At 41.1% G+C, this 12811-nt stretch overlaps 1 protein-coding gene across 1 annotated transcript in view; it reads left to right on the top strand.

Annotated features, from left to right (window-relative positions):
- The first annotated feature begins 5270 nt into the window (after window positions 1-5270).
- The window catches only part of cpne5a (copine Va), a 46452-nt gene continuing 38911 nt past the window's right edge, over window positions 5271-12811 (top strand). Inside the window, exon 1 of the mRNA XM_061272195.1 lies at window positions 5271-5473. Within this exon, the coding sequence (XP_061128179.1) occupies window positions 5361-5473 (113 nt within the window). The 5' untranslated portion in view covers window positions 5271-5360. The remainder of the gene's footprint in view (window positions 5474-12811) is intronic.

The raw sequence follows: 12811 nt of genomic DNA, 5'->3' as shown, positions 1-12811 counted from the left end.
AGCAAATTGCACGTGCTGATTTCGACTTTAATGCAGTAGTGGCTTACCAATAGAGGACGCTGCCTCTGCAATCATTTAGAAAATCAGATCAGTAGCACTTTTCTAGTCCAAAAGATAGGTACATGGTGGGGGGCAAGATTTTTGTGCCCAGAATAAAATCCATTTACTGTGCATACAAAGACCCTTCCACCATGGGGTCTGTCAATCAAAATTTGAATCGCCAGTTAATGCCGTACTACATAACCGTTCACAAAAATAAAACATGAAATCACAGCAAGGAGGCTGACAAAAATAATAACATCTGCATTTCTTGAATAATATTCTAAAAACAATCACATCTGCATTTCTAAAATAATATTCGGTGGCACATTTGGATGTGCGCCTTTGTCACTGACAGTGCCTGAGGCAGAAGTGTCTCTAACGCAGCAAAACAAATATATTGCATTTCACTCACACGGACCAAACAATGCGCATGAGAGGAACTATAGTTATAGAGTGCCTTTAAAGAAAAATAAAATGCTTTCTGGACATTAAAGAACAAGTAAAAGCACAAATATATGACAAACTCAAGTAAAACAGAGTTCATAAAACTAGACAGTAAATTCACAATAACAGACTAAAAGCTTTTTAAAAGCCAAGTGCATCCTTGAAAGGGATTTGATGATTAAAGATTACGTGTGTGTGTGTGTGTGTGTGTGTGTGTGTGTGTGTGTGCGTGCGTGCGTGTGTGTGTTTCCCACAAGGTGAGGATATTAATGATCACCTGTCAATCATATATCATAATTGATCATCATTCTAATGATAATTAATGCGGCAAGCAGCAACGACCTGGGCATGTTGCGGCCCCTCAAAAGGCGATTCGTTTGTTAGCGACGATTAGAACTTCCTTGGCATCATGAAATATTTTCCAACTCACTCACTCACTCACTCACTCACTCACTCACTCACTCACTCACTCACTCACTCACTCACTCACTCACTCACTCACTCACTCACTCACTCACTCTCTCTCTCTCTCTCTCTCTCTCTCTCTCGGCCCTGTCTCATCAAATTGTGCAAGCTTTTTTCTACTGCAACGCAATCACACTTTGAAGATCATCAGACTATGAAAAATAATGATTGCGGCATGCATGACAGTTCTTCATAACTTGCTCCTTATTTTTTTAAATCTTTTCTGTGTCTGTGGGGTGGTGGGGATATGAACCGTTGAGTTACTCCTGTTGTACGTGTGCGGCATTTCTATGCGAGTCATTGTCATCACTTTATTTCAACTTTATTAAATGTTGCGCAATTGCTTGAAGTCAAATTTGAACTTTTTGTATAATCAGTGACAGAAACCACAATTCAACACTCTGGTCCTCACCGTTGCATGTAATTCAAACCTCAAGATTTATAATTGAAAAAGTATTTTGGATTTGTGGTAACAGGTCTGCAATGACCAAGATGATTTCAGCAGCCTCCGTTCAGCTCGTTCAGTTGGACCCAGAAATGAAAAGTGTTTCCAGCTCAGCGCACATTTTGTATTTTGTTGATTTATCTCAGATGATGAGGAGTCATATTGAGGCCGCTGAGAATTACCTTCAAACCGAAGCCTAAGAATCATTTGGATGCTCCACAGGAGTGTCATGAACAGTAGCGATCTTTTTGTATCGTTGCCGTGACAACCGTAGATCGACTTTCTTAAGTTGATGATGCACACACCTTCAGAATATCTGCAGGGGTGCACCACCGTTCAGGAATTCGGATTCTATAACAATGAGGTTAACGTTGCCTTGAAGTCCGTTAGCTTAATGCTAAAACCAAATGGGAAACGACATACATGGGCTAATGAATAACAATTATTTGGCAGGCACTTTAAGCAACACAAACGGTGGAGCAACACAGGTGGACGGACAACATTTCTATACATTTCATTGGGGATTGATGATCTTATATACAAGTCAGTAAACAAGTGACAACCTATTTGGACCGTTTGGCAAAGGTGAAAGATTTTCAAAAGCATCCGAAGGTCCGTACGATTCTCACTATGCAGGTGTGCATTCAAAACGACCATAAAAACATTGTCCAGCTCTTCCCCTCACTAATCTCCAGCACAGAAATATATGCATTTATCACATCCAGCCTCGCTCTGCGTTTTTTTCCTCCAAAACCCTCCAGAAACTTTCGCTCATCCAGAACTCAGACGGCTGCCCTGTCCTCCATAACCTCCACTTGCTCCTGATTGGTTAACGCACAAACTTCAAAGTCTCTCCTCTGAGCTTCAAAGCATTTCATCCTCAGGCAACTTCCAATGTCACTGACCTGCTACACCACCACACAGCCTCCTCTCTTCTGATTCAAACTTTTTATCCTAGGGGTTATCTTTTTTTTTTTTTAACACAAACTACCACTTCAAAAAATATTTAGACTTTCTTGGTACCACTAGATGAGCACTAAAGCAAGAAAGCATAACACACCCACGCTAATTGAATGTGAATATTATGGGGAAAAACGTAGAGTGGTGGTGTAACGAACCGTTATTAGAAAACAAACAGTGGAGCAACACATGTAAACAGACAATACTCAATACTCATATTTGTATAGTTATATTGTTGAGTCAAAAGCAGTTTTGGCCTCTCTCAGTGCACGTTTTTGTTTAGACACAAGAGGGTGGCGTCGAGTGGGTTCTGTGGGCTGTAATTAGACCAGCCCGGTGCACCTGTGTGCAGCTTCCACCAGGTAGAAGTTTAGCAACCAGGTAAGCTGGTTAGGACTGTTGGTGCATGGGGAAGGCAGACCTGCATTGGTGAATTGTATAGCAGTGCTTTAAATGCCCCAATTTAATTTACATGTGAATTCATTGTGCTTTTAAACAGTGTAATATCTAAGACACTACATTTAGAAGACTAACTTGTGTATTTGAAACTTTAAGTTCATGTGATTGATGAAGTCCCAGGAAGTTGAAGGACCTGTATCCAGTATTAATGCATTTTCTTTTTTTTTTTTGGTTTCCTTGTTTCAAGGTTTCCAATCTGTTTCTGCATCTGCGTCTTAAATAAGACAATGAACTGAGTTGAGTCTACGTTTGCTTTCTTCCTGGGTCTTTTCAAGTTGACCCGGACTGGTTCACGGCAAAAAAATACAGACTGTGTGTGTATATAATGCACTGCTCCCTGGTGGCCAAGAGGTACATGCCAAAAGGAGTAGCATCATGATCATTGAAATGAAGCAAATAGTTTCGTTGTACATTAGGGTTCAAAGATTTGGGGTCACCCAGACAATGTAGTGCTTTCCATGAAAAGTAAAATAATTGCACAAGTGTTTCGGCCTTCTAGCACAATTAGCAAACACAATGGACAATTAGAACACTGGAGGGATGGTTGCTGGAAATGGGCCTTTACACCTATGTGGATATTTATTCTACCACATTAACAATGTACAGTGTGTTCCTGATTAGTTTGTTATCCTCATTGAAATGTGATTTTAATCTTGAGAATAGGGACGTTTCTAAGTGACCACAAACTTTTCAACGGTAGTGTATTTTTAGTTGTTTTTTTATTACATTTCTAGCATTCTCTGAGTTCTGCAGGGGAGATGAGAAGATCTGTGGAAAATATTTGTAGCTTGGTTTACCTCAGGTTCAAAGTTTCCAATGGGAATAAATATGTGCTTTTGCACCTTTTGAATTTGGCACCATGTCTGACAGTGTTCAGCTTCTGCCTTCCACTGTGCTCCTTGTCAAAACATTTCTACTCACGTGGGCTATTTCTTAGTGGGAATTCAACTTGCTAGTCTGCTTCTTTTATTGATGCCTGGACCCAAAGATCTTGAGATCCTCGGCACTACAGGGCTTATTGAGATTCTGCAGACCTGTCACAAATGGGGGTGAAGCCACTCAACATGGGCTTCAGTTCAAGGTTGAAGGTAGATGAATTTCCTGTTCAGTTGATAAAATGAGCCCATTCCTTTGCCTCCTCATCCAATTATAACCCAAATGTCAATCAGCACCTTTGCGGTGCCGTGTGTAAAATTCTGCTGCAATGTTTTTGCTAGTCTCAGAGCTGCAACGCAGACCTTAACGAGAGGGAGAAAAAAAATGAACATTACTCTTGATTGTTCCAACTATACAAAAGAAATGTGAAGCTGCAGAAGTGTTAGATGTCCGAGCTGTACCAGCAGCAACAGCTTTGGTTCGAGTACCTGTGCTTAAACCCTGTAAAGGAGAAGTATTAGATTTTGTTTTTCCACTATTAGAGTTCACAGGTTAACGTTTTTGATAACATATCGCTTTTCCTGCATAGCCGCTTTATTTTCATCCAAAGCAAAAATGTGAGTTGGACATGAGTTTCTCAGATAACACGTGCACCTGCTGTGGTGTGTTCTTTTACTAGTGTACATTTATTTTGAAGGCCTGACGTTTGACAGGATGTCTTGCCAATGTAAGTCCAACTTGTGTCAACAAGTGTTAGTCAACAAGTGTTGAAGATAAAGATAAGATAAAGCTTAAGGTTTTGTGTGAGTTGTCAAAGTTGCAGTGTGGCATATGTCTTGCTGTCTGTTGGACTTTCATGCATAATATGGTTCCAAGTGTCAGCCATTTTTTAGATTTCAAGGAAGAACTCGCCTCGGTAAAGTTTGAAAATGGCCTAAAGAGTCCTCATAAAGTGACGTTCTTTTAAAATGTTTTAAATCTTTTTGTCAACACTGGGTGTCTGGAACGGATTGACTGAATTGTAATGATTTCCTGTTCCAATACTGACATGATTTCCCGATAATTTCGTTTTAGACAGACTTTCTAGGGCTGATTAATCATTACTCTAATAAGCCTCTTTTATTGCTCAAAAAATGTTGATTGAAAAACTTCCTCTTTCACTTTCTATATTATGTGAGATAAATTCACATGTGCAAAATCATCTTATAATTGACTTACTGTCTGTAGAATATTTCCTATTTAATCCACGGACAGACAAACATGAGCAAGATTGCGCATTTAATTCCCGTGGCACATTTAATTCCATCATCTCATATTTATGTCCTGTTGATCTTAAGCCTCGCAACAATCCACGCGCGAGTGGATAGATTGCGTGGATGAGCGTTTGCATGCGTGTAGGGGAATGCACGTAGAAGATTGGGAGGAGGAGGAGGAAGAGGAGACGACGGTATAGCAGAGAAGGAGGGTGGAGTTCGCAGTTTGCGCTCCTCCACCGGCGCACCTCAGCGCGCATTCGTCGCCTCCTGAGCGGTCCCATGCAGAGCTTGATGTAAGCCCGCCGCACCCGTCAACTTTCCAAGCGCTTTTTCTTCACTTCCACAAAGCTTAGCCACCCCGGATTCCAACGCTCGACCCCGGGCAGCCTGGGCTGGCGCTCCCTGCCAGCAGCATGGAGGGTGACGTGATGGATAAAGTGGAGACCACAGCGACGACAGTGTGCGACTTGGACCCGAGCAGCGGGAGCATCCCGGCTACCAAAGTGGAGATCACAGTCTCCTGCAGGTGAGGGGATGCATGCGACCAATCAAATGCAATTTAAAAGCAAACATAACTCTGCATTTGGTGAAGCCCTGATTATCATTTGATTGTTAAATATGATGTATGACATTTAATTCAATTATTTGTGTTCCACATCATTTGCAAAATGTATCTGTAGTATTCACATTATCAATTTTGGGTGGTTGCGGTTTACGCATTTAATTGCAATATTTAATCGTTTTTTTTTTCAATTGCAAGATTTGGTTGCGGTTTAGAAATATGGAGCCATAAAAACTGGGCTTGAATGTCTAGATTCTTGACAACAAAAAAATGTCACTGGCAGAAAATGAGTATTTGTCCACATTTTTTGCATTATCATCATTTGATCGCAATATTATTCCTTGTCCAACATTTTAGCATTATCATTTGATTTGCCATATGTAACCATTTTTTTTAAATGAAACATTTTAGCCTCTCCAAAATGGAGTTTCTCTATTTCATCAATTGTGTCAAATCTGAGCAGTTCTAAGTTTTCATTGCAATGAATATTCAGTTATTTCTTGGTCATATAAGTTTATCATTCCCAAGATGTGATGGCAGTATTTCATTTTTTTTGTCAAGAATATTAGCATGTGGAGGAATTGAGGTCAATATTAATTAATTTTTTTTCTGTCATCAAATTCAGCACTGCTCTTATACAACGCTCGTGTGTGCGTGCGTGCATGTGTGTTTGGGTGACATCGACTGTCTAGTTGCTTCTCGCCAGGTCAACTCCCAGCAGCCCCCTCCCCATCCCAGGGGATGGGGTCATAAGTGCTTCACAAAGGCTGGGAAGCATTTGTCACACAAGCTCAAGTGCTTAAATTGTCCATCTCTCATGCTCAATTCTGTCTCCGCAAAGGCCCCTCTTCTGAATACAAGCTTGCATGCTGGTTGCTCAGGGTGGGGCAGGGTTGCCTGCGACCGCTTCTCTGCATCTTCGCATCGCTTGCCGTTTAACACATTTTAGCTTGGTGTACTCGCCGGGCTACGACGATGTGTTCATTATTCATTCATAGATCCATTATGGATGAGTTTCATTTCACGTATGAGAGAGACGCGCAAGAGAGGTGCAGAGAATGAGTGTCACACCTTCCTCCATCTCCATTGGCCTCTTGTTGTTCATCTCACCGCTTACCGGTGCGGCTTCCTGACTTTGATTGAATTGAGACGGTGGAAACCTGCGGGGAGTGGTGAAAGTGTGTATGTGCGTGTTTGTGATCAACTATGTGCATGCATGTCTGTGTGTTTGCGTGCATGTGTGTGGACTTTGTCAAACCTCTGGGGAATTGTCATCACTGAGCTCCTTTCAGAAGCAGTTAAACTCGGCAGATAGGCGAACCTTAATTGTGAATTGTTTTCATTCACTTATTAATATGGGATGATGGTGCTAACGTTTGATGATCAAAAGAAGGCCCTTTCATGGCTGGGTAAAAACAAAAGAAAACATAAACGCACGCAAGAAATAACCGGATGTATGATAAAGTGAACAGGAAGTCAGTCTCTTTGGTTTTGAAGGCCACTCTGGCCAAGTTCCAAGACTTGTAATTTGGCAACTCCTACTAGGGAATCCACCCAAATGAATTGGAAGCAGCTATCCAACACAGAGGCAATGCCTTTTTAATGTAGCTTCCACATGGTCTTTGATTTTCATTATCAAAAGGAGGTTGGAGGCCCCTTTCTTCGCTGCGTCACTCATGCTAAAGTAGTGTTGAAAGAAATTAATGTTGTCATATACAGTAACAATAACTCAAAGAAAATGTCAGTTGCCGTAGATTTTGCAAAAACCTGGTGGTGAGTAGCAGCTGGACCCTTCTGATGCACATTTATGTGTCATCAATCCCCCCCCTGCCCCCCATCATACATAAACTTGTGATCTGTGTTGATGGCTCCAGGCGCTGTAGGTCTGCAGCTCCCTTGTTTGTCATTAACGACTCTCCAAACAAAGACTTGCTTCTGGCAACACTTTTCCAGGATAGAAAAATAATTTCTGCTGCCTGTGAGCTGTGTGAGATTGTCTGATTCAGACTCCAGCGCAGCAGCTCATTTCCACACAGGTCAGACCTCTGGGGAGCAATGCAAGACACTGCAAAACTCTCTCGCGCCCGCACTACCGTGGTGCCATGAGATCTTTTCAAGATACGAGCCATTATTCGGATGTTTTTATTGGTTGGATTTGCGAGCAAACCTCAATTCAATTTACGCCAAGCAGCAGTTTGATAGGAAAGAGGCTTTAAGATCTTTAAGACAACGGTCAGTTAAAGCTAACTGTAAAACAAAACGTAAAACAAAGACAATTACAGACTGTGTATTTAAATCTACTAGCTTTTAAATCAATTCTGTCAGTTCAGCTTGGTTTAAAAAAAAAAAAAAAAAAAAACACCATGATGGTCTTACAAATAACATCAGTGTCCCAATTTTATAATGGCTATTTGAGCACAAAAGGTGCAGTAACATATATAGACAGAATACAACAATATCAGTGAGGAAATAGGAAAGCAAAATAAATATAACTTAAAAGATATTGAGAAAAAATTATAAATTCACAAATCTATGGGTGGTGTATGCGAGGGTCCACACTTCCTTGGCCTCTGCTAAGAATGATGAATATGAAGTATGAAAATTGTTGAATGTTTGGCATAGGTTCTTGAGGTTTTTTTTGTGTCCTGTTATTGTATGTCATGGGCATGTCAACCCAGATTAGTGTTGATCTGTAGAACTGGAGTTGAGGGCTTTTTTTCGTTCAAGGGGGCTCTGCTTGGTTATTTATGAAAAATTAATCTTCGCTAGAATATATTCATCTGGTTCTCAGGCATATTGAGACTCACTAAAGGGTAAATAATTTAGTCAAATAATAAAATACACCATAGTCTGAACACAGACTGTCAATGAGTATTTAGAGACAAAAGAAGCAAGGGTGGTTCAGACGCCTCACAATTCTAATTTATTTAGTCAGACCGAAACTCCTAGATTATCAAGCACTTGGAATTGAATAGTGGCGTGCAGCCCTGCAGGCTGGTATGTTATCCACCAATATTACTGTGAAAAAAAAAAAAAGTGTGACGGGAGGGTGGGCGTCAGACAAGGGTCTTATCAAAGCAAATATGTATCCGCGTTACGGCATATGGCTCCGCGTCAAAAGATTTGATTGATTTGGCTCCAGGGTCAGCCAGTGATCGTAGCCTGGATCGTCTCACTGCTTGGTTTTGCGCCAAGTTGATACAATGACTTCACACAGCTGATCCTACAGTCTGTTCTCCTAAGGTGGGGGAACGGGTCACATGATGTGTGTCGAGCCAGACTGGACTGCCAAGTTTGCAATCTGCGTTGATGCGAAATTGCAGAAGGCACCCCAAAGTGAAAGTTGTGATGAGCCCGGTGGCTTACATCTGTAGAATATATCGAGGTTCTATTGAAGTTTAGTAGTTGTTGCACCATATGTCTGAACAGTAGCTAAGATGTGGTGAAATTAAAGAGTGGTAGAGAATTTGAAGTGATGTTATCCATGACCTGCTTTCCTTTTTCTATTGCTCCAACTTGTTTTTGAAGCTTTATGGTGAATGGCCTTTCTCTTGTATAGATAGCGCTTTCTAACTTGAAGGTAAAAAAAGAGCTTCAACACCGTCACCTGATTTCACCCATTAAAGACGCAGCATCAGGAGCAATTCAGGGTTCAGCATTTTGCTCGAGGACACTTAGAAAATTGGGCATAACGGGATGTACGTGAGATGAACCAATTGTGGAGACATCCCTCATTTGCATTAAAATCAGGGCGGCGTGCTTGGCATTGTGGATAAAGAAATATACTCACTTGGATTCATGGATGAAACTATTAATAAATAAAATAATTTTACAAATATGAACATTTTTAAGATTATGATTTTAATTTGTTTAATGAATTGATTTCACTAGTTTGGGGCGTGCCAAATTTGTCTGCTTGTGCCACAATGAAATGCCCCCAAATCACATTACACCGGTTGCGCTACACAGTAGACCTCCTTTTAGCTAATCTAAAATGTCTTTTTGTAATCAAATTGGCAGTTACACCAGTCAGCACAGCAGGAACACCCAGTGAGACATTGCTACCAAATTCACCAAAACGCTAAACTAGGCCATTGCCCCTGCTCAAAAACGACAACGTGCTTATATTTATGCTCTGCGCAGACTACGTACTTTCTGCCATGAAATTGTTGGATGAATTGAAGTGAGGCAAGTCCGTTTGCTGTAACACCCAAGGAGTTGTAACATGCCCCCAAACATGCTAGACATTGCACGAGCTCCCTGTTCTGTTTTATGTATGTATGTACGTACGTATGTAAGCATTTAGTATTTATTTTTGATTTATTTCATCATTACTGTGCTTCTAATATGGATACTTTGTGTAACATTCTTGTTTGGTTGTGTGCTGTGTGATTGCCGTGTGACTTCAGATGATAGTTCAGTACAGGCTTGGAAACATTGCGCTTTAAAACCATTCAGTCAGCGTCACTGATTGATTGGAGCAGTGCAGCATCCAATCAATACATTCCATTGCTGGGAGGAGGGAGGGTGGGGGGTTAACTAACACAATCAATCTGCTCCCGAGGGGGTCATTACCTTGGACGTGACCGCCGTCAGGAGCAGAATCCAGGCCTTCTGATTGACGCTCCCTAAGGGCGGAGCAACCATTTTTTGCACCGCTCTGTACTTCCTGTTCCCAGCTATGACGAATGTCTTACACGTCTTAAACATAGCTAAGATAATTTGACACAGAAAGTACGTAAGACTTAATTGACTTCAGTCAAGTGAATGGCATTTAAGTTTAATAGGTCTGTCAGCACAGTGGGGTAGTGGTTAGCATGTCTGTCTCACTGAGGAGAGTATCCAGGTTTGAATCTTGGCACTGTGTGGAATTTGCGTGCAATCCCTAAAATATCCGTAGGTGCGGATGCTTGCCTGTTCTTAATAATAATAATAAATGTTTAGAATGATAAGCATAATACATCTAAATTTATATTGCACCTTTCGGGACCCTGTTTTACATATCCTTGCAGATCCGAGAAATTAAATGTTTTGACATGGACAGTGGGGTTATAAATGAGAATAGCTAATGCTGATTCCTTGATATCATCCTAATGCAAGCACAACGACACGCCTTGTTGAGTGTTCACTATGCTCAGCGCTTCATCTTGTATCATTTGTAACACAGTGCAATCGCAACGTGTTGACAGGAAGGGTGGGAAAAATCCAAGAGTGAAAACAATGCGATGCCTCCTGGCTCAAGCTGCTTTTGTCACTATTCTCAGATGGCCCCTACGGCTCCAAAGAGTGTGTTTTATGAACACCCCACTGGTTTAGGAAATGTGAAATGACTGACAGGTTTACAAGTGTTACGTCATTGGAAGACTCTTTCTTCTGTGGCTCTTTGCACTTCTTACAGTCAGCAACAAAATCAGCTTCCTTTTCCACATTTTAGTCCATTAAAATTTTACAATAGCCTGCAGGATTTTTCTTGTCGTGGGTGAGAGTATACAATTTTATACTGCAAGTGTGCACTCGCAAATGGGGCACAAACTTGGCTGTGCATGCAAACAAACAAAAAAAGCTGATCGAATGCCAAGGAACTATGTTGAGGTTAGGCGAAGCGGTTCATCTTGACGGGGCTCCAACCAGGGGCGGAGCTCGGGTTTTGCACCAAAGCGAGGGCTTCCCAGTGCCGACTTCTTAATTTCACCACTGTATTTAGCAACTTTTCTGACACATCTGGCCTCTTTTTTTGATGTTATTGAAGACTCTAAGACGCCCTCCAGAGAAGATATTCACCCATCCGTGTCCACACTGCAAATGAATCCACCACCGGCTCATTCAACCATATCATCCCATAAAGCAAGCGACCTTAAAGGTTCAATTGTATATTTCGTCATGGAGGCATTACTTCATAACCGCGCCTCCAATTTACACTTTTTTATTTAACTTGCAGTGTATACAGACAGATTTTTTATAGCTAAAAAATACTTATCTTAGCAAATATTATAGTATATGTAGTAGTGTAGAAGGCCTAAGTGTTCATCAAAATCCAGAGAGGTTTTATTTAAAAATGTTTTAATATTTTTGCGAGCGACTAACAATTACAGTTTAAACTTAATTAACACTGTGCTTAATATGGGAGGGGAGGCGTACTTAAATAGGATTGAAATAAATTTACTGCACATAAAAGGTAATAAAATATAACGAAGGGGAAGTAACAATTTAATAAATTAAAATCCTACTTGGATGGATGAACAAGCAGACAGATAGATGGACAGACTGACAGACAGAGCTCAAACTGGAAATTGGAAAAAACAGAAGCAGATGAAGAAGTACCTTTAATCTGACAACTGATCTTTTTTTTTTCTTTTCTTTCTTAAACTTCAGCAAGTGAAGTAAATCAGCCAGACTCCCTTTGTATGCTACTGTGATGGCCAGCAGTGACATACCAAAGACAAAGGCACTGCCAAGCGAAACGTTGACTGACTGCTTAACAGTTTAATTTAATACTACTGAGTGGCCTAGAAACCCGAGACTTCATTAATGTATCGTCTGCAAATTGTTCTCGGAGAGCAATGGCTTCCAAATGTCAATAGCCTCCACCACGGCGATACTTCCTGTATGATCCGCTGCTTCATTGGCTCCCAGAAGGACAAAGGATGGCTGGAGGGTCAAGTCTGGAGCAGCAGCAGCACTGGACAGAGTTAAAAAGTTCCCGTATGACATTAGAGACAACGATGGAAGGTGTACATTTTCAACTTTCCTTCACTTAGCTTTCTCCCGCACCCTGAGGCGCTCTTTATTTCTTTTCAAGTGAGCGCAGACACTGCATCTCCACTCACTTAGCGCTCTTTGAGCGGCACTCCTTTGTCTGACAGTGCCTCGAGCAGCTTGGGAGCAATCAAAGCAAACAGGAGGGACGGACAAACGGACGCAGAGTAGAGCCCTGGCGGAAGTCGGTTGAGATGTTTCATATTACCAAGATCCCAGTTTGACTCAAGGCCATCGTTTAATTCAGCTAACATCTGAATAATGGAAGCGAGTTTGAACTCATAATATGGCCGTGATTGGCTTTTCCTAACCCCAAGTGTGAACGTTTTGTGGTATAAACCTTATGTTTAGTAGTTTAGTGTTTAGAACCTTACCTACAAGTAAATCATTTTAAAATGTACAAATGTTTTGCAGAACAAACTGACGAACTACATTTGGGGGGGATCTGGAGGGTTGAGTATTTTTTTTTTTCCGCTCCCAATAGTCGTGGTCATGGAATCTAATTTCCCAAGGGTAGGCTAAACGTTCACATGATGGTATTGGATG

Source organism: Syngnathus typhle, linkage group LG2, assembly GCF_033458585.1.
Source record: "Syngnathus typhle isolate RoL2023-S1 ecotype Sweden linkage group LG2, RoL_Styp_1.0, whole genome shotgun sequence".
Lineage (NCBI taxonomy): Eukaryota > Metazoa > Chordata > Actinopteri > Syngnathiformes > Syngnathidae > Syngnathus > Syngnathus typhle.
The sequence above is the reverse complement of the archived record's forward strand: the minus strand, read 5'-3'. Positions and strand labels throughout refer to the sequence as shown.